This window comes from Atheta coriaria, unplaced genomic scaffold (assembly GCF_025399875.1).
Source record: "Atheta coriaria isolate IRGN ID8LTWV9N9 unplaced genomic scaffold, Caltech_Dcor_3.1 hic_scaffold_6_pilon, whole genome shotgun sequence".
NCBI classification, from domain to species: Eukaryota; Metazoa; Arthropoda; class Insecta; order Coleoptera; family Staphylinidae; genus Dalotia; species Dalotia coriaria.
In genome coordinates, this window is record NW_027045448.1 from 10,198,553 (window position 1) to 10,220,982 (window position 22,430).

Sequence of the window (22,430 nt, forward strand, 5' to 3'; positions counted from 1 at the left end):
GCTTGAGGGTAGTGCACAGGTATAGAGGCAGCTTTTTTCGTCATGTTTGTTCAACATAATACTATATAAGTCCGAAATATGTTTAACTCTCAAAACAAAGACCTCCCCAGACGTTAAAGAAAAACAATATTCAAAACTAATGAAGAATCCAAAGGCTATGCAGAAGGTTGAATATCCAATACAAACGGACGACGGCTTTATGATGAGAAAACTTCTTTGAAGTGAATCTCTTCCTACGGAGCGTAAATGTTTATCCAAACATTTTCGTTCTGTTTCGAAAATCTTACCGCAAGCTTTACGCCGGTGCGCGTAACTAAAAGATTGCGAGCTTGAAATCATACAGGTGTATAACATTGAATATGAACTATAACAACCCGGCAAACCCGTCGGCGGAAAGATCTTTATGCATCTTGCGGTTTACATTTCAAAGGGCTCTTGCTGCTTATAGCATGCTCACTTCAGTCCACTCGAAAAGAATGTTATTATAGATATAGCCGTCGGGCGGGTTTCGGACCCCGCGTTCTTTGCGTTCCGGCATCGTTTTCGCCAAGCAAAGAAAGAACGGCACCGAAATGGATTCATACGTCCGGTTTATATGCATGCGATGACGCGGGCGTCTTGCTCGCCGCTGGGCAGCCAAGGGTACTTCCTGCTACCCGCGCGCCAGACGCTAAAGAACGAGGTGGGGAAGATGGCGGGCATTTTTACACTCGACAGCTCGACCCCTGTCATGCTTCTTGGGCGTGCAAGTATGTTTTACTCTACGTCAGCCTATACTCTAGCGAACAATTCGTTGCTTTAGTTATTTTGCTTTGTAATGTCCAGTTCATGGCCATTCTTATTTTATTCAAAAAGATATCCAACAGAAAAAAAAATATTTTGCATGAAATTCTTTTTGTCAGTGGCAATTTTAAATCCGCTTGCTTTAGACATTACGGTTTAAAAATAAATTCATGCTAAAAAGCTCCAAAAACCTTCTAATAAGTTGGTATGTGATTCTAACCCAACATGTTTTTTGATCTTTCTATCAGCACGCACAAAACACGACTGCTAAAAGTTGCCAAAACTTTTCTTGTCATTCGCGGCATTAGAAATGATTAAAAATTAAGCTCGGTTTCTGCCAGTTAATTAACTGGAACATTTGACAAGTTCATAACAGCACAGCGCGCTTCTAATTCCAGAAGAGCAACCCAACCCGCCCATTCACAGCACGACATCCATTGTATCGCCTGCGAGTCAACGACGGCAGGAAAAACCTTTGAAACTGAGAAATATTTATCAAAGAAATTTTCCGGCTTTTTGTGCGCTTGACCATTTCGCGCGCATTGACCTTCCGGCTCGTCCGAAATATATCCGCGCACAAAGCATGCTAATAAAGCAAATAAGACTCGCAATTTATGTTTTACCTTTTCTGCAAATGTAAATAATAAATTAGAAGGCGGTCGGGCGGCGGGTGGCGTTTTTGTGAAATCTCACCCGCGCACGCCCGCGAGTGAAATACAACCCAATTATGCTTAGAAGTATATAATTTAATTAAAATCTCCGGGCAGGCAAAGAACGGTGCGGCGGTGTGCTCTAATAAGCGCACTAGCAAGGACTTTTGTGTCCACAGGACGCGACACGCGAAAGAAGCGTAAAAGCACAATAGTAGACAAAAGTGGAAAGTGTCATCGAGGAAGGCGGCAAAAGCCCCGTCTGTCCAAGCGACGGGGGGCGGTAGGCGTGTGTAAAAATACGACCAGTGTGGCATTTTAACGTTTTCCACTTCCATTCTTATTGTTATATTGTCATAATTTGTGTACTGCCTTTAGTAGGAGCGTGGGCTCAACGAACGGCGTTGTGTAAATATTATATTATCCAAGCGGGCACTTTTTATGCGCGCTAGATGGGAATGGAGACATTTACACTTGAATTATTCAAATTAGACACGGCGCAATGAGGAACAAGAGCGATGATAACAACGCGACGAGAATGATGATGGCAGCTCTTTTGCAAAGTAGCACGGAATGCGGCAAACTAACGAATACAATTTGGTTGAATTTTATTTCTGCAACACCGCCAACCACACAAGTTGACGTCACGCGTTGCATTTGAATTACCACTGAATTACCCAACACCACGTAAATGTGCATAATATTTATTAATCAATTTTTATTATTTTGTGTTTTTCTTTAAAAAAAAACTTACTTAACAACTTAATTATCCGTTTTAAACGCTTTCTTATGTTTATTTTATAGAAGTAAGTGATTTTCCTAGGAATGTAGCTTAGAGCAAACAAGCTAAATAAATTCTACTCAATATTTTTAATTAGTTACCCAAGAATTCCTACTCTGGCGTCGGACGACAGTTCCAATCCAGTGCTGGCCGTGATAACGCTTGCAATACAAGCGTGGCAATAATAGTACAAGCGGAAAACGCTAGGACAAAACATTCCCTTGGAATTAATTACGACTGCATATCCGCAGCTTTAGCGCGGGCGCGATGTAGCAGGGATAAACAAGCGTTTTGTTATTCCTAGGGGTTGGCAGGCCGACGGGTGGCCACCGGTACTCGGACGCTTCCTTGTTTTATTTTTTCCACAAGCGCGCGCGCGCCCGTTATGCTGATTGTTTTTTAGTGCGGCGTGTCGTTTCGTTGTTTGTTGTGCGGAATTATTTATGCTGCGAAACGGCGCGGCGGTGAGCGGTGAATTTTCACATGCATGCGACGATTTGTTCTAGTTTCTGGTTCGCAAGATCTTTGTTATTCAGCGGAGAGAGGCCTCGCGCTCGGCGGCGCTATAAAAGCGACGTATCTATCTTCCGACTTCGGACGGCTAGAGGTGCATCGGCGCAAAGTGCTCTCGCGAGCGCGTGGGTTATTTATTTTCGCCTTCGTAAACAGATATACGTTATTTATTTATGTAAATGATGTCTAAATGAAAATTTCAACATTTCAGACTGATCAAAATATTATCAAGATGTAGGCAACCAACATTACTAAAAACCTATTAGCTACTAATATAATAACCTCAATAATTAACCAAACAATCAATTTCTTTCATCGATATAATGAAATTTAGCATAACCTGACGCAATATTATGCATCACACATTAACGCAGGCGTCAGCCTTTGAACGACCGGCGCTAACATCTGAAGATGTGAGCAGACCTATAAATATATCTTCGTAATTTCGTGTGTTTATAAATAGATCACGGCGGCGACCGCAAAGTTTCGCCGACTAACTAACAAGCGTCCGAGCCTAGTGAACTGCTGACCAAGTCCGTTCGAGCACACGTACGGCTGCCTCTTCCTGCTAATTTTAGCAGTGACTTTCAGGAGCACCGGCGATCGATGGTAGATATATCATGCATTTTTCGACGTACCGCCCGTAAATCAACTCTGCACTCCGCATGTGGGTGCACTTTTCATGGACGATTGATTCCTGACGCACGTATCCGCCTCGCGCCCGCCGCGTTGCCTTTCAAAAAATGGAGCACACACGTCAAAAAAGCAATTGCAATTTAAACGACGTTTTTTTTTAATCCGCATACACGCTTCCAACCCCAGGGTTGTAAAAACACACCGATTAACGAACTGCGTTGTGAGCCGGACATCATTTCGTAATTGGTAATTAGTAGTAGGTAGGTATTAGCCGACCGTGTACATTAGTCGGATCAAATCGCGCTTCGGCGAGTTAAATGTGTACTGTACGATTTAGCAAATATCGAATGTGTAAAAGGACCCCAGAATGAAATTGTGTAGCATGTGGTGGTGGTCTCATGCCTGTGGCGTTTGCAAAACATTTCAATTTTATGCGCAATTCGTTGGAATCAAGTGCAATTGCAGAGGGCTGCTTGATTTATTGAAATGTGTCGTTTTATATGGTAGAGAAAATCGTTTTAAAGCATCGATTAATATAAAAGCAACTATTATTGCCGAATATCGACTCTAAATTAATTAAGCTTGAATTAATCCAAACTATTTATTTAAGCAAACGTTGGAAACGATTTACTGTAGCATAAATAACACGCCAAATAAATGCGTTCGATATTAGAATATTCGAAATCATCAAAGCGAAAGCCTTGATGAAAACTTTTTAGCGTCGTAAACGTGAAATATGCAAAAGCCGGATACTTCCTGCATCCGGCATGGATATTTGAAATTTCAAGAAATATCGCTCGCACAATCACCGAAAAACCTTTACGACGAATATTGAAAAATCGAATATTTTCGTTACATTTAGTTCCCGCCTGCCGTCCGGAAGGAAGTTTGCGCGCGCGCGCGGTCCATCGGCGCAAAACTTTTCCACGAATTATATTAAATTCAATTTCTTTCTGCATATTACATTGATTTCAACCTTTAGTATTTTAGTATTTCAGCGATTCACTTGGAAACTTTAAACGCACGCAAGAGGCGCACTTGCACGAGGGGGCGAGATCGATTTACATAATTTCGCGGGGCGCATTTTGCTTTTAGTATTGCGAAATTTCTGCAACCTAACGACCCGACGCTGTTGGCCCCAAACCGCCGGGAGAAAAATAAAGAAAAATGGGTAGAAATTTAACAACTCGAACCGAAGAAAAAGGGCAAAAAGCATCAAGGTGGAATCCCTCTAGTGTTAGACGAAAATGTGGCAGCATTTTTTATTATTTCCCGAGTAAGTTTGCTTTTTTGGTTTTCCATTTCGGTAAACAAAATGAGAGAAATATCCACTTGACAATTCCACGTTCGTGTTCATCGAATTTGTGTCGTGTCGTCTTGGCGTACTTTTGCTACATTTTGTTAATATGTCATTCAGTTGCCGACGTAGGTACGAGTACATCATGCGAGGACTTTATTGTGGAAGTTTTATTTCCAAACCCAAATGTCCCAGGGAAACGACAAACACATATTTTAAACAGTTTTAAACTTCAACTTTATGTGGCCGGCGTGGCTTCTGGCAGCTATAAAAAATATGAAATGTTGCAAAATGCCGCCGGCGCGATTCATGCCACCAACGACAGTGGTGCCGTGGGCCTAGGTTCGTGGTTCGACATTCGTGAATCATGTTACTAATTTTAAACAAACCATGGTGACACACGATGCTCTATGAATTGTGTACACATCGTAGCTTGGCGTTTCCAAAACTTTGTATTTCGATATTTCAAATTTTCAATCTTATACACATAAGAAGTGTTGGAAACGGAAAATCGCACAAACCAAGTCACATCATGCGTATAAATAAGCATACTTATTATGTTTACTTCTAAAAATATATGCGCACTCATAGCACAAATAAATTCGCACATAATATCAAATATATATAAATTGGCTAACAATTTACCGCTCGGATAAATACAAATCTTGCTATCATGTCAATTTTTCAATAAATTGTACAAAAATTTACTGTTACAGAAAAATAGTATTTCCATTACATTTACTCCTGATAGTGTAACGTACATGCAATGAAGAATAAAGTTAATGCCATTGAATGCAGTTTCCATGGCACGAAATCATCACGAAATGCCATGTTAATAAATTTATAGCGACACCGAGTTTTCTATTATGCACACAGCACATATATCTGCGCGAGATTTGATGCGTGTCATGTTCTCATGAGCTAAATGTACACATAACAACATTATGCGCTCGCATATAAAATGTGCCCGAATCGAATTTCAATTGTACATATTTTTGAATACAGCGCGAGCGCCGCGCGTACATTCGTTCATTCATTCGCGTGTTACAGCATGTTATATAATGTTATAGTGGCAATTGAATATATTCACGGCGCGTGTATTTCGGGCTACAAATGCAAATCCAGCCGAAAAAATTACAGCGTTTCACGCTATATCATCATTCGCAGATGTATTGCACACCAGTTGGAAGAGAGAACAGCGGAAAGCATTCATGCACTTCTCGCATTGTGTATTGTCCACAAATTCAACATATTGAGCGCGTCCATCGTCGGGGCGCGAAAAAATATTCCATCCGCACAAAATGGATGCACTGTTGTGAAAATAACAAAAACTTCTATCTCTGTGTGTGGGTGTGTGTGTTTTACGAACAGGCCTAATATGCCTGTGCGAGCTGCCAAAATTCACATGATAAAACGCATTCGTCTCGCATTTTTGTTTATGTGCAATTGAATTATGCACATTGCCGACCGTACAATAAACCACACGTTTGCGACGTGCTCGCGGATTGCAAGTGTTGTTAAATTTTGCGCTTTGCATCGCGCACGAGCGCCAGGGTTGTTACACATTATTGCTTATTAGGATTTATTGAGCGTTTGCTGCGCATAAACATAACAAGGCGTGCCGAGTTAACAGATGTGGGATCGGTGAGTGTGGGTTATAATTGATGCAAAGACACTTGGTTTGAATATCACGATGTAAGTTTATTAAGAAGTTGTGGTAATGCGTTTATTAATAAGTACTAGCTTCTACATCAAATGAACTCGAAGAACTGACTGACGAACACCTCTCGAGGTGTCCCTTTTATATCGGAAATTTTCACCATCTGGTCTTTGTGTTTATACGTTAGCTATTGTGAATAGGGCGAGACGTCGTCCAGACGGTCCCGGCAATTATTACCACTGAATAGGTATACCAATAAATATGTCAAAAGAGCCTTGAGTTGAGCAATTCGTACCCAGACTACAAGGGGTTACTCTGTTTCGTTCAGACTAAATAAATGTAGACTAAACATCCTTGCCGGACCGAGCGTACCAACACAAAGCCCAGACGATGAAATGTACCCCACAGTACCCCCTTACCGGAGAAAAAGTTATACGAGAAACAAAAATTACGTAGCCTGCTATGGGCACAAAAAAACAATACACAAAAAATTTGAACAATACAAAAAAAAATTACATAATCTGTCAGCAGCAAAAAAAATGTTTAACACATAAAAAAAAATCTAAACAATTAACATTAAAAAAAAAACTCATTACTTAAAACCTGCTTGAAATCGGTTTGGTACGCTGGTAGTCCTATTGGATCGCCTAACGCACTCTTTATTTAAATTAAACCGCACCTTCTTTGGTGGAACGATAGTCTTTGCACATGCCTTCTTTGTGTCACTCACTGGAGATTTACAATTGAACTGAGCTGGCGGTGCAATTACCGCGCTATCGTTGCTTCCTTGTGACACCACACTCGGCGGCGGCGTTTGAGTTGAAGATCCGCGTGGTTGCCATACTAGATGGCTACCGTCGTCGTCATCTTCATCCATCTCTGGTGGTGGCATTTCTGGTTGCACCACAAATACCGGCTTCACCCGGTCAATTGAAACATTAACCTCTTTACCGTTGATGCGCAGTGTAAAAATTTTCGCACTGCGTCTTATAACGGGAAATGGTCCATCGTATGGTGGTTGTAGGCCAATCCTGACCGCATCACGACGTACAAAAACCTGCTCGCAATCCTGCAGAGACTTGGGCAGGAATATCTTCTTTTCTCCATGTCGGGATGGCTCGGACGGTGACAGAACGCGGAATTGTTCCTTCAGATTCTTAATGAACTCGTTTCCGAAGTCCGGCGAACTGTCACTGCTGCCTATGAACTCGGCAGGCAGGCGTAAGGTTTGTCCGAAAACCATCTCCGCTGGTGTGGCTTGTATGTCCTCCTTCCAAGCATTACGCAGTCCAAGCAGGATAATTGGCAGTGTTTTCGTCCATGCTGGGTTGCGATGGCACATCAGGGCTGCCTTTAATTGTCGGTGCATCCGCTCAACCATACCATTAGCCTGTGGATGATAGGCGGTTGTTCGAAGATGCGTCGAACCCATCATGGCATTCAAACTCTTGAAGAGGAATGATTCAAACTGTCGACCTTGATCGGTCGTAATTCTCCCCGGGACTCCATGGCGGCAGATCCACTGCTCCAGCAACGCTCGAGCGACGGTGGATGCTTCCTGGTTCACTAGGGGTATTGCCTCAGGCCATCTAGTGGCTCTGTCAACGATGGTAAGGCAATATTTATGTCCTTCGGATGGAGGCAACACGATCAAGTCGATGTGAATATGATCGAATCTTCCTAGGGGCGTCGGAAACTTGCCAATGGGAGCAGATACGTGTCGAGACACCTTTGCTTGCTGGCATTCTAGGCAAGCCTTAGCCCACTCCCGACAGTCACTCGTCACTCCTGGCCACACAAATCTCTCCGCTACTGCACGAGCTGTCGGCTTGGGTCCAAGATGTGCAATGTTATGGACCGAAGCAAAAGCTGCTCGACGAAATTCGGGCGTGACGTAGGGTCTGGCTTTCGATGTGGACACATCGCACACCAACGATACCTCAACTCCAGGGATCTGGAGGAGCTTCAACTGCAGACCACTGCTGTCATCCTTGAATTTCGTCATCTCTTGATCTCTCTTCTGCGATTCAGCCAGGGCGACAAAATCGATGGCGATGCTTATCTCCTCAACACGAGACAAGGCATCGGCCACCACGTTTTCTTCGCCGGCGACGTGACGAATGTCAGTACAAAATTGCCCAATGTAGTCAAAGTGTCTCACCTGGCGTGGTGTTGACGGCTGCGTCTTCTGTCCAAAAGCGAACGTCAAAGGCTTGTGGTCAGTAAAAATGTGAAAATCACGTGCTTCCACCATGTACCGGAAATGCTTGACAGCCGCGTACATGGCTAACAGCTCGCGATCGTATGCAGCGTATTTGGTCTCCGCCGGTGACAACTTCTTCGAGAAGAACTCCAGCGGTTGCCACTCTTCATCCACTTTTTGTTGCAACACGGCACCCACGGCAAAATCAGACGCGTCGCAAAATATTGCGAGCGGCGCTGTAGGGTCTGGATGGCTCAGCAATGTTGCTTTGGCAAGCGCTTCCTTGCAATCCCGGAACGCTGCACATGCCCCCTCATTCCAAGTGATGGGTTTATTTCCCTTAACATTGCCGTGAAGTAGCTCATTTAGTGGAGCCTGAAGAGAAGCAGCTCGAGGGATAAACCTCCTGTAGAAGTTAATCATCCCGAGAAAACGCCGAAGTTGTTTAGCGGTCTCAGGTTGCGTAAAATCCATAATCGCTTCTACCTTTGTTGGGAGCGGGCTGGTGCCTTGACTGGACACCAGATATCCAAGGAATTTTACGCTATCCTGGCCAAACACACACTTCGCAGCATTAATTACCACGCCGTAGTCGCTCAGACGCTGGAACAGCTGATGGAGATGAGTTGCATGTTCCTCCTCACTGGACGATGCTACCAAAATGTCATCTATATATGCGAATGCAAAATCCAACCCCTGGAGAACCTCGTCGATGAAACGTTGAAACGTCTGCGCAGCATTACGCAGTCCGAACGTCATGACGGTGAACTCGAAGAGTCCAAACGGGGTGATTATTGCAGTTTTCGGGATGTCCTCGGGAGCCAGCGGAATTTGGTGAAAAGCGCGCACGAGGTCTATCGTCGAAAAGATAGTCTTCCCGTGCAACGCATGAGCAAAATCTTGAATGTGACGTACCGGATACCGATCCGGCAAGGTCCTAGCATTCAATGCTCTGTAATCTCCGCATGGTCTCCATTCTCCCGTTTGCTTCGGCACTAAATGAATCGGTGATGCCCAAGGACTCTGGGACGGTCGGGCCATGCCAAGTTGGATCAAGGCATCGATTTCCTTCTTGGCGGCGGCAAGACGATCGGGCGCTAATCTGCGCGGATGTTGCGCAACCGGTGGACCTGGTGACGTAGCGATGTAATGGACGGTATTGTGCTTCGGTGGACGACCTGCACTTTGCGGTTTAGTGATGTCCGGGTATGCACTTAATACCTCACCGAACACAGACGCACCCTGAATAGCTTTAATTGACGGAGTGCTACAGACTGCCAACTCGCCATGCGATGTGGTCAGCCCCGAAGCCACCTCCCTCAATTCACCGTTTTTTATGTCCACGATCAAGCCGAAATGATGCAGAAAATCCGCACCGATTATGGGGCGATCGACATCTGCAATTATAAACGCCCAAAGAAACTCGCGACCTAAGCCAAAGTCTATTTTAATGTTCATGTGTCCATAAGTAGCTATAGGTGTACCGTTGGCAGCGGCCAACGAATACTCGCACGCACTATTGTGTCCACGCACTCTGATTCGCGGATACACGCTCACATCCGCACCAGTGTCAATTAAATATACGTCGCACTCAGTGTTTTTGTCCTTTAGAAATAATCGGCGCGTGGTTGCTTTGGAGGCGTGACAGTCTTTCGCGGCCACTATTGACTGCCCGCCACACCGTTTCCCGAACCAAAATGACACGGTGGCTCACATCTCTTCGCATCCGGCCCAAATCGCGCATGAAGCCAACAAATATATTGTTGCGACTTGCCTCGCGACTTGCTGCGGTAACGCTGGCGATTGCGATGTTGATCACGACGATGCTGCACTTCTAGAACTTCCATAGCGCTCCTCTCCTCCATGCGCAACGAAAGTTCCTTCACTCTTTCGTCCATGTGCAGCGTAAGTTCTTTTACCTTCTCAGCCAAAGAGTTAACCACTTCAGCCAACGATGACTCCTTGGCTTGAAGCTGGACTGGGCTGCGCTGCGCACATGATAACTTCGTGGCTGCGTGTATGCCATCCGCCATCGATGCTAAGTAGGCGAGATCGTCGCTCTGCGCGCCAGATACAACTAGGCGTGTTGCTTCCGGCAAATTACGCATCCACTGCGTTTTGATGATCGCATCTCCGGCGAGTGGACCACCTTTCCGCTGTAGGTCTCGCAGAAACTGGGAAGGTGTACGATCGCCTATAAATTCACCTTCCAGCAAGGCCTGAATTTTCTCCTCGTTGGAGGTGCCCAGGCGCTTAATTAATGCCTCCTTCACTTCGTCGTACGTGCTGTCTGGTCTTGCTATTATGTCCATCACCGCTTGACGGTCTGTTGGCGTCAAAATTGTAACACTATGGACAATTTTTCATCATCTTCCGTCACTTGAGTGAGCCGAAAGGTGCGCTCAGCAAGTGTGAACCAAACACTAATTTCTTCATTGTCCGAACGCGGAATTAAACGTACAACGCGGGCACTCGCGATTTGAATCGGCGCGGATGTACTTTGAGCCATTTCGATTTTCTAATTTTTACTCGGTACACTTATTCTCACCGCTCACACACTTAAAATTTGATAACGTGTTCTTCAATTTAATATCACGTCGGGGTCACCAATTTGTGGGATCGGTGAGTGTGGGTTATAATTGATGCAAAGACACTTGGTTTGAATATCACGATGTAAGTTTATTAAGAAGTTGTGGTAATGCGTTTATTAATAAGTACTAGCTTCTGCATCAAATGAACTCGAAGAACTGACTGACGAACACCTCTCGAGGTGTCCCTTTTATATCGGAAATTTTCACCATCTGGTCTTTGTGTTTATACGTTAGCTATTGTGAATAGGGCGAGACGTCGTCCAGACGGTCCCGGCAATTATTACCACTGAATAGGTATACCAATAAATATGTCAAAAAGAGCCTTGAGTTGAGCAATTCGTACCCAGACTACAAGGGGTTACTCTGTTTCGTTCAGACTAAATAAATGTAGACTAAACATCCTTGCCGGACCGAGCGTACCAACACAAAGCCCAGACGATGAAATGTACCCTGGATGAATTCGCTTAGGCGAAGAGAAGAGATCGAACGCGCTAGACGCAAGAGGACCAAGCACAGTGCGAGTGCACAATCTGTTTTATTTAATGAACTCTTCGGGCATGGTGTGCGCCCCTGGTGTTTCGGCGCATGGATGTTGCGATCAAGCGAATGAATCTAAGTCGCGCCAGTCAAATTAAATTGGAGTAAATTAAATGCATAAAAAATCGAATCAAATTGGCACAAATTGGACGTAGCAAGGGGGTCGGAAAATCAAATTAGTAAAATGAAGTGTATTTTCATCATTATGAATCATTAACAATACGGTATTCTAATTATATAATTAATTGGAAATCATTGATCTGACATATTATAAAATGCTGCCCTATAAAGTAGAATATTCTTTATTTATGAACTTTTTGATCCTTCACAAAAGCAAATAATCGATTTAATGCAATTTCTAGGAAACTTCGTTTGAACGCGTTTGGAAAACATGTCAGCTTTTAGTACCTACATGGTGCAAAACCTTCTAAGCAAACATTATTACTATGCGTTCCATGATAATGCCAATATTAATTTTTTATGTAAACTCTCCTATCCAACACAACCCACATTTGAATCCACAAACAGTGTATGCAAAACCTTGATCCGAGCGCTGTGACAATGTGTGTTACAGCACCACCGGTGAGTCTACCAACAATGCGCCGGTTCAGAGCACGAGTGTGCATTGGGATGATACAGAAATGGTAATGCAAACTTGTTTATACTGCGAATGATATCACAATGGGCGCGCCGCGAAATGCACAATACCAAAATTGATTCTATATTAATTAGGAGTTTGCATAGCTAAACGCGCGCGCGTGAATGTCTTCAGGCCGCTGTGGTTATTGTTCAATTCGCTCTACATGGTTGGAAGACATTCGCCGCTTTGCATCAATAATTAGCGGGCGTTGGCGGAGCGTCACAGCATAATTAACGTAATAATTCTTTAATCTGATTACAATCATAACCAGCATTACGAACTGCGTTTGATGCGCTAATGAGATTTATAATTTTATGATAAATTGATTGTTATTTAAATATCATGTGTTCAACTCAACTCTGATGGTCCAGTTGTGTGGTGTTATTTGTGAATAGGGTCACTAGGCTCGGTACGCGCACCGAAAATAAACTGTAAATAATGATTGGCTTTACTTGTTAAATATACAACGCAATATTACTGAATCTTTCAACAAATACTCCGCAAAAAAATATAAAACAGAAAATAGAGAAGATTTATAACGATGTGTTGTTATGGCAACGGTAAATAAACATCAGTTATATGAAACTGCTCTCAGCTGTCGTGCTCGAAACTTATACCGCATGTCAAACATAGTTCTCAAAAACGCAACACAAGAAAAATACCAAATTAAAAAGTTAGAATGATAAATAATTATATCATGATTCAATTTGAAAGCAGAAATTGTAGTTCTGCCGCTGTATCAACAGAAAACCGTTCGCAACTTTAAGCGTATAAATTTCAGCGCTTGTAGTCCGCGAACGATGAATAAATAAATAAGTTTTCGCTGCCGCGAAAATCGACTACCACTTACTTAAGTGAGTAAAGACCGCCAAAACTTTGCTTCAATAATTCATTACACGAGGAACAAATTGCGATAGGATGAACTTGCGCGGCGTGCGCGTTCGCGAGAAAAACCGCAACTAGTTTTCCAACTATACAGCTAATTAGATACGTCTATTTTATCGTTTATTTTCCACCCCTCTTGGTATATTTAATTCACGTCCGAGGCAGTGAATACAGTCAACGGCAACAATAAATATTAAGTGCGAGGGCAATTTTCCACCGTTTTCCGAGACATTAAAAGTGAACGGCTTTGATGTGCCCCTCGATATGAATCGAGAAACGCAGTATTGACGTATACCTGAGGTGAATAGACTGGAATTATTAGCATGACATGTAAATATGAAAAGTTAATGTTATTTTTGAATTTAATTATTCCCTCTGCGCGTTTGTACTTTTGCTTTTACGGTTATTTTATTTTCCCTTTCGGCTTCGGCGCTGCTAACTAAGTTTTGTTTTCTTTCACTTTGCCGCCGCCATCTCCCCCAAGCCGTTCGGTGTTTTCCGCATTGGCGAGTAAGTAACCGTGCTGCTTATATCTCTTTATCATTCTTTTGTGTTCTTTGCTTTTATTTAACATTTTTCTCTCGTAGACTTTTTGTTGTTGTTTTATTTTGAATTATTTCACTCGAAGGTAAAACAAAACTTATTGTTCCTGATGATTACGCGCGGTGGAAAAAGAAACGCGCGGAAGATGAGAGGGAAAAGTTTGCGAGTCGCACAAAATAAGTGCTTATTATGAATATTCAGATTGGGACTTTCGAGTGTACAACTTTATTCCTTGCGCCATCGTGTGTCCTTCGGAGCAGTCGAAATGCGTACGTACCTTTGGTGAAGAAAAGAAGCGCGAGACGCCATTTTTAAATTAACCTACTTCGACGAAAACAACGCAGGAAAAGACCAACCTCTGTGAGGACGGAACGCAACCGAACGTGCGGACGGAAGGAGCGAGAACAAAATTCTTATCGCGCGTATTCGTTTGAATGACCGGCCGCTTTTCATAAAAATACAGCGAGGACCCGCAAAAAACCCACAACACAATTTTTTCCAAATCAACCTAATCTAGAAACAAATTCTTTCTCTGAATGCCTATACTCACGAAGATGTAATTTACAACATCGACATTTTTATTAGTAAAATAAAAGTGTCTTCATTCATTTTAATACATGTAAAATCGTATTAGGGCAAAATTTAAAATTCAATTTAAGTTTTTAACACGTACGAAAAAAATAGTGCACAAACGGAAAAGCCTGGACCTACATTAAAAAAACGTAGAATTTCCAGGTGGCTGTGGAAAATTTTATTGCGCCACCCCAGCGGACAGAGATCCCATCAAAGATGCGGAAGTAACACCTGACTAACCTTGCAACTCGAGCGCGAATGATATAACACATTCCCCGGGCCCTTTATCACCATCATTCGTATGAATTTTTAATGTGCCCACGTGCTATTTTCCACATCTCACACGTTTGGACATGTTCCAGTTTTCCGTCTTTTAGAATTCATCAATCTAGAATAACACGCTTTTTATGCTTCGAAAAATTACCAAAGTCTTTTAGCTGACGTAAAATTTTATAGATTTTGGTTGTCTACATATGACTGGATACACGCACTCCCAATTTATGTCGTTCGTTCACCAGCGAAAAGAAAATTAATATAATTGGCAATTAGTTCATGCAATACTTGAGTTGACTAGTCTTTACTTCCATTTTTTCTTCGCCCGAATCCGCCTTCTAGTTATTTCGTCATTTTTTATGTCGTTATAATCCGTGTAATTTAATTTTTCTACAAACTGACTTTCCTAATTGGATCAACATCGACCGATAATTTTACGCACACAGCGTTATGAGTGATAGACAAGTATATCGTGTCAACACAACCTTCAGAACTTATCAAAGTCATGTTCACGGTTTTAGTTCTGCATTCCAAGCGCAAAAGAGTGCAAAGCAACAAACGAAAATGTAAATATTGTCGATTTATTATCAGTGTTTTTACCTGTAAATTCAACGCAGCACAGCACCACGAGGATGAAGCCAAATAAATTCCTGTTCTCTATCATTGTGACGTCCTTGGAAGCAGTTTGCAGTCGTAAAAAAACTCCAGTTTGCGGCGACAAATCCAAAACGAAATATAAACAAAAGCCAAACACACTCGAATATCTTTCTTTCCTCCTACCCCCGCGACTTCCGCGATAGTTTATTCTAAGAACAAGTCACAGCGTTAAACACTAAGTGGAATGTTCATCGTCGTCGATATTTTGCGATAAACACAATTCCATAATGAAAGAATGTCAAAACGTCACGAAATTTCGCACTTGTAGGTTGTCTTAAAGTTGACACGCACTTCAAAACTGTCCGTTAAAATCAATCACGACGATGATTCGATTCGAGTGATATAATTTATTCGATCACGAATTTCTTTGGTGGTTGTTTGGTCTCTGGAGGAGACTTAACACCGCTCGCGGCTGAAGCACGCCGTTATCACGCAGCGAGAGCGCCGGAACGCAGCCAGCCCGGACGACGTACAGCAGCGTACTGTGACTCTCGACTGGTATCACGGCGTCGCGTCGGTGCGCTGCGCGTCGCGCCGCTCGTACGCGCGATCGCGGTTGCAGGTTCGAAGCGAAAGAACGGGCGCGATGCGTGCGCTGCGCTTATAAAATTTTAACAGGTGTTCTTCGGCGGGAATGGAACAGTGCGCGGTGGCACGATGTCTTCACCGTCTTCACATCTTCTGGTGGTAAGGGTGGTGGTAGTGGTGGTGGTGCTTAGTGATTACCTCGTAGATTACCAGCTGAGGGCCTGACATGTGTCTTGTCATGTGTAAGGGTTTATTTGGAATTACAAATTGGATATTCTAGAAATAGTTATATTTATAACTAAATTTTCTGCACTTGCAATCGCAAATAACTAGTTCATGCGCTGTCAAAACCAAATATTGTTTAAATCCTTTGTTCCAACTTTATTTTTGTGGTATATGTGTGGATATCTGCAGATGACAAATTTGTAGAAGTATTTTACACGTGATAACAACTATTATTACTACTACTATAGAAGTTATATAATTCGGAAGTTATATCACATTTAATTAGTCAGTAATATAAAATCTATTTTAAAAACTGTTATGAGATCCATTAACTACATAAATAAATTTGTAGGTTAGAATGGCGGGAAATTAACGCTCGCGTAAATTTGATAGAAAATCATCAATACTCACTTCAATATCACACTAACTGCGCCAAACGTATAGTTTTTATGAACACTTCAAAACTCTTCCCATGCTGATTACACCTTCAGGTAATATTTCAATTAGCACGCGATTTATTTTAACACAATAACGCAAAGTTACAAAACTTTTCTGAATCTGATTGCAGCGCCAATGAACGGGAAAAACTGAAATTAAAGTGCGATCACAGCGCAGTCTACCGGATTTAATGTAAAATAATCTAATCACCAGCAATTTTTAAATAAACATTACCGAATAAACCAAATTGCGACTATAATGCATTCTTGAATTTACTGGAATACACACACAATCATTCATTAAAATCGGTGTAGCCGTTTAGAACGAGTTCAGTTACATACATACGCATAAATGAATTACATATATTAGAACTATGAAAGGACAATAAATAATTACTTTTACTATTTGTTAACATCAAATAAATAAAATATTTAATAAATAATACTGTTTTAACTATATTTGCAATGTTATTAATGAAAACCATTTCTAATACTAGATCTGAATCTATCCGCATCGTAGAAAATTCTATGATATAATTATAATCTGTTTGCTGAGAGCTCCGATTATCTTACGGATATAAGGAAACATCAGGCACAAGCACGAGTGTATCAAATGGAGGCATCCGGCGTGCAAGTGAGAGAAGCGATGTGAGTGAGTTGAGCGCGCGCGTATTTTCGAGACGTCTTGAGGAACGCCAAGAAAACAGCAAGTACCTGCTCGAGTCAGCGCGCAGGTGAATAAAAGCCGGACACGGAACAATAACCAGCGCGGGAACTAAAATAAGAAGGCGCAGGAAGTACCTTCACAAGGTTATTATTTCAACGTATTAACAAACTGACTCTATTCGCGGTCGACGGAACTGCGTTTGGGAATTTCTATGAAACGTAGTAATTGAATTTACTGGCTTATAATATACAAAAAATATTGACGCATTTAAACCATGTGAAATCAACAAATAAATAAAGTACGCGTGTTTAACACAATGTTTTAATTTTCAGAGCAATTGGTTCTAATTTAATTGAAATTTTGATTGAAGTGACAAAAATTTAACGTACTCATTAACACTGATCATTTTTTAAATGGAAATTCGAGCTATTAATAATAATAAAGCAAACATTTTCTAAATAAATACCGATTATGTATCAGTTCCGTTTCAATAAACTTGAATAATAGAATTAGTTGGTCAGTAGCCAAAGTTTACATTTTTCCGCTTTTATAATAATAGCACAAAACAAAAAATGTGCCAAACTTTTGAAATAACAACACAATGTCTCAGTTTTATATTTATATTGCGATTTATAAGTAAATTTTAAAGTATATATTGTAAGGCTTCGATTTGAACGAACATTTGATTAAGTAAAGATTATATTTTTTGTGATAAAACATGTTTTCACTGTTATCTTCGATTGTTTACAATGTAAATGAAATTCATTTTGAGGTACAAGCAATGCCATCTATAAGACAAACGTGCTAAAGATTTGGTTTGCACCTGCTATGAAGTTACGTGGCGCTGCTATCTTCAAGGTCAAATATGAAAATTCAAACGAGGGAATGTTAAAATATAGCAATTCATAAGTTTGCCCAATTGAAATGAATGAATAATTTAAATGACATGTAAAATTACTATATCGTATATTATTTTATAGTACATAAACCTTTATAAGGAGAACCAATAAAAATAACCTATGATATACAAAATATAGATATCGTGATTACAAAGTTTATCGTTTATTATATGTTGGTTGCCCAATGTTTGCCAATTCATTCATCTCATTGCAAGTTACGTTCAGCATTAAACAAAACGAAATTCATGATGAAGAGCAACTCAACCAAGTAAATTCCATGATTGCCTATCTACCTAAGTTACATTCTACATATTATTTATAGCACGACGGGCGCATCGATTATAAGCCGATAAATGAGTCGACCGAATTAATTTGCAAGTCCTAGGTTAATACTAATTTCACTCCAGAATTTTTCTACATGTAATGATGAATGACTGAAACTAACCGAATGCACCACCATCATGAATTTCAACAGATCGCTAATCAAACCAAATAAACATAACATGTATTAAAATAATAGCTTTAATATGATTATAATGTTGATTTATGTAGTCAAAGATGTTGCAGTCTGACGATCGAAACCTCTGGTAGTATCCATTATTCAGTTTATCTTTACTTTACCTGTGTTTTATGTATTTATATATTAGATTTTCTTCATTTCTTGTAAATTTCCTTACTATGCGTCAGGGAGAAATTATTGTTGCGAGTGTTGAAGCGTCTTTTAACGACGTTTCTGCTAGCTTAAGATATTCCGAATTTCTTTGTGCATGTGGCACAAGAAGTCGACATAGCTTGGCGAACCATCAAGTCCTCTGTCTTCAATGAGGAAATGCTTGAAGACGTTTTCCATTTTCTCTTTCTGCCTGACCAAAGTCAACTGGAAACAAAACATGTTACATTTAATACAATGCTCACAGTTATTATAATTTATCAGAAACAAGTACTCACTCTCATGTATCTGTGTCGTTGTGATCTAATTTGTTCAATAATCGTTCGCACAGCTTCCGACGTCGGATTATCCAATACTGGCAATGTTGTTTGCTCAATGTTAATTTGTACAGCAGATGGTACACCAAATACTTGTTGAATAAAATCTTGATTAGCTCCCAAACCAATCCACAAGAACATGTAAATGCCGTTTTCTGTATAAATAAAAATATACTGATTAATGAACATTGCGTAAAAATTAAATAAACACTATTACCTAAAATGTAAACTCCTTGATCGGTCATTTTCTCAATGGTACAACGAATCTGCATCGGGATTTGGATAACATCGGAACCATTGATAGAAATCTCATTCAGTGGAATCAAACGCGGATAGAAATAGTTAACAGAGTTGTCAATGTCCATCGTCATCACTGCCATCATGCAGAACGAACGATCATCAATAGTTATATCAGTACCTGAATAAAACAATTTAAAATGTTTAAAAGTGTTATTGATAAAAGTTTCAAACAAAACACTCACCTCCAGATAACGCATCACTCTTGAGTAAACAATTCACGTACAGTGGAAGCAATTTCATGCATTCAGGCAGAATAAGCTGACCGGCACTGCTGGGACTAGCGCAGTTCTTGCGATAGTTGGCCAACATCTGAGCCGAACGCTGCACAATCGCATCCTTCACCGTCTTCGGATTGTTGTCGAGAATCTTGTACACGGACTGCTTACTGAAGAAGTTGATGATAGTTTCCAGATCGCAGCTGCGATACAAATCGGCCATTTGTGAGCAAGTCTTGAGGACTTGATTAATGATACGTAGTCGTCGTTGACCGGACACTGACGTGTACAAAAGCGCCACTTGGATGTAAATTCCTTCCTCTTCCTGGAGCTTATCATCGTGCTTCACTTCGACAGCTATCGCTTTATCACAATCTACGAGAACAACAACCATTGCATTCTGGATGGAATTTCGATTGATTAAACCTTACCTATTGCGGCCAATTCCATATCAGTTGTGTTTGACATAAAGCAATGTCCATAGAAGTCAGTAGGACGCACCCCAGTTGATGTTCGTACTCGCATTATAGAATCGAACGCGATTGGACGATTAATGTTCGTGACGATATCGTGAATTAATCGTTCACCATCTAAATCAGCCTATAAGACAAACAAACCAACATTAAATTATTGCAACTTCAGGTGAAATCTACACATGTCAGTCGTAAACTTACTTGGAAGTATGTATATTTGTAAACTTCGCCACCAGTAAGACGAGATACTTGCCCAATGGTAGCAATATCAATGTACGCGTTATTAAATAAGAACAAATCAACCGCACACCCAACTCCAACACAATCCTGACCCAACTGATTGTATGTTTGATTTTGCGGTGTTAAAATAGTGCGCTCCTTATCAGTTCCCAGCAACTTTCTATCATCCCTTGCCTTGAGTTTACCGGGTGCTTCGGCAATCGGGAGACTTGAATGGAAAACAAGCAATTTTCCAGTGCAATCAGAAGCTTTGAGAGCTTCCATTCCAGCAACAATCGCCGGCAAAAGAATAGTTTCGCATTCTCGCGTATCAGCAAACATTTGTGGAATTTGTTCCATCAAAGCATCAATTACAGCTTCAGATTCTTCAGGTGTGCAGAGAAAACCATCTAACAATGGCATAAACATTTCTTGAATATCCCCAACAACCAGCATTTGAGGAGCTGCCAAGTTACCCTGATAAAATCATTTGCAAATTAATATTTTAACAAAATATTTAATCAAATAAACTATTACCTTGATGTTGTAGAAATGCACGGAACTGTTATAAGTTATAAACCCAACTTTCATGTTGCTCTTCTGCTGTCCTTCATCAATAGGTAGATTCTTGATGATATCTTTCATCTGGGAGCAAATCAACGATACTAAACCAGACTTAATGTTGTTGTAGGACACATCAATAACAAAAATAATCGCCGGCGGTTTCGGGAATGTGTTGTTCCTGCAGTAATCTTTTGTGGCAGTAAACTCATAAGTGCCGAGCACAAGTTCAGGCCGATCATAGCGATCCATGCGCTGACCGGTGTGGTCCAAGTGTTGGAAATACTCGGCGGGCACATCGGTGGATGCTTTACAGAAGAGGCATTGGAATCGGCGGCCGGAGTCAATAAACTGCATATAGGGACACATGTATGCTTTGCAACGAACGCATCGAACTGGTCCAAGCTCGCCGAAATTGACGATCGGAGGTGTTACTTCACCTTCGGCAACGCGTGCCATTGGACTGATAACAAGGCCGAAAGGAACAGCAGTCTGCTTCATCAAATCGTTGGTAATTGGCACATTGTACATTGTCGAGCGAATATACCTCGGACTGGCGTAGCCTTGATCTTGAACGACAAACTTAGTCGACACTAAGGGCGGAACTAGGCCTTTCTGGTTGGAGTAGAAAACTCCAGAGCGACTTGTTTGATCATCTTGAATTACTTGAATCTGTAAAATAAATTCAGTAATAATATAAAATTAATTAGTTCTAATATTATAACACTTACGGGACTGGGCATCTGATCCGGATTTAAACGCTTCTGCTGTTGCTGTTGTTGTGCTGCATATGCAGGTTGAGAATATTGATTCGGCATTCCCTGATTGGTCATCGGTGGATATCCCGGACGATTTTGTTGTCCATTCAAGTATTGCTGCTGGCTTAACGGTGGCATCATATGAGGGCCGTTGTCGCCGTTCATGGTTTTCTGATCATATGGTCCGCTGATATTCATATTTTGCATCTGATTATTCATCTGATTGAACCCGCCTTGTTGGGCGGGCATGGGTGGTTGGTTCATGTTGTTATATCCCCCCATATGACCAGGCATTTGCCCTTGCATTTGTCCCGGCATAGGCGGGCGTTTTTGCATTAATGAAGGGTTTTGCGCTGGCATGGGTGGCATACCACCCATTGGTGGTTGCATTGGCGGCATCCCACCCATGGGAGATTGCATCGGGGGCATGTTTCGCCCCATTTGTGGTGGCATTCCTTGCTGAGGTGGAGCATTTTGTCCAGGGGGTGGCATAGGCTGACCTGGTAGTGGTGGCATCATGCCAGGTTGAGACATAGGAGGCATGCCAGATTGTGCAGAGTGTGGGGGCATATTCTGCCCTGGTAATGGAGGCATACCACTGCCTGCCATTGGTGGCATTTGAGGTTGTGACATTGGTGGCATGTTCTGTCCAGGCTGAGGTGGCATGTTGTGTCCAGGCTGTGGTGGCATATTCTGCCCAGGCATTGGTGGCATATTTCCTGCTGGCCTAGGCATGTATTGACCTGGCATAGGTGGCATGCCTGGATTACCCATTGATGGAGGCAGTTGATTAGAACTTGACATGGGGGCATTGTAGGTTTATTGGCCATAGGAGAACCACCTGGGCCCATTGCCGGCGGTAAATTTGCATTTTGTTGATTCTGTGCCACTTGTGGAGGTGGCATGCCACCTGAATTGTTTGCATTCACATTCATAGGT

The 22,430-nt window shown here is 41.7% G+C and overlaps 2 protein-coding genes and 1 long non-coding RNA gene across 12 annotated transcripts in view; 1 reads left to right on the top strand and 2 right to left on the bottom strand.

The window, feature by feature from the left end:
* Positions 1-15,708, bottom strand: part of nrm (neuromusculin) — a 158,208-nt gene extending 142,500 nt beyond the window's left edge. For 4 of the 9 annotated variants that reach the window (XM_065304482.1, XM_065304483.1, XM_065304481.1 and 1 more), the window contains exon 1: positions 15,166-15,708. In XM_065304482.1, the coding sequence (XP_065160554.1) occupies positions 15,166-15,229 (64 nt within the window). In that variant the 5' untranslated portion in view covers positions 15,230-15,708. The remainder of the gene's footprint in view (positions 1-15,165) is intronic. The other 5 variants (XM_065304484.1, XM_065304488.1, XM_065304491.1 and 2 more) reach the window with 4 other exon arrangements.
* A 51-nt stretch (positions 15,709-15,759) lies between these two features.
* LOC135793495 (uncharacterized) lies at positions 15,760-16,646 on the top strand. Of its 2 annotated transcripts, none has more exons than XR_010548638.1 (3): positions 15,760-15,992; positions 16,328-16,466; positions 16,544-16,646. It is a non-coding gene; the product is annotated as an uncharacterized lncRNA (long non-coding RNA). The 2 variants fall into 2 exon arrangements; XR_010548639.1 differs by having other exon boundaries at positions 15,760-15,909.
* A 1,382-nt stretch (positions 16,647-18,028) lies between these two features.
* Positions 18,029-22,430, bottom strand: Sec24CD (Secretory 24CD). Its single transcript, XM_065304447.1, has 8 exons — positions 21,465-22,430; positions 20,710-21,405; positions 20,155-20,649; positions 19,912-20,080; positions 19,448-19,855; positions 19,183-19,383; positions 18,927-19,120; positions 18,029-18,855 (listed from the first exon to the last, which is right to left on the bottom strand). The coding sequence occupies exons 1-8, from the start codon at positions 22,293-22,295 to the stop codon at positions 18,715-18,717; spliced, it is 3,135 nt and encodes a 1,044-aa protein (XP_065160519.1). The 5' UTR covers positions 22,296-22,430; the 3' UTR covers positions 18,029-18,714.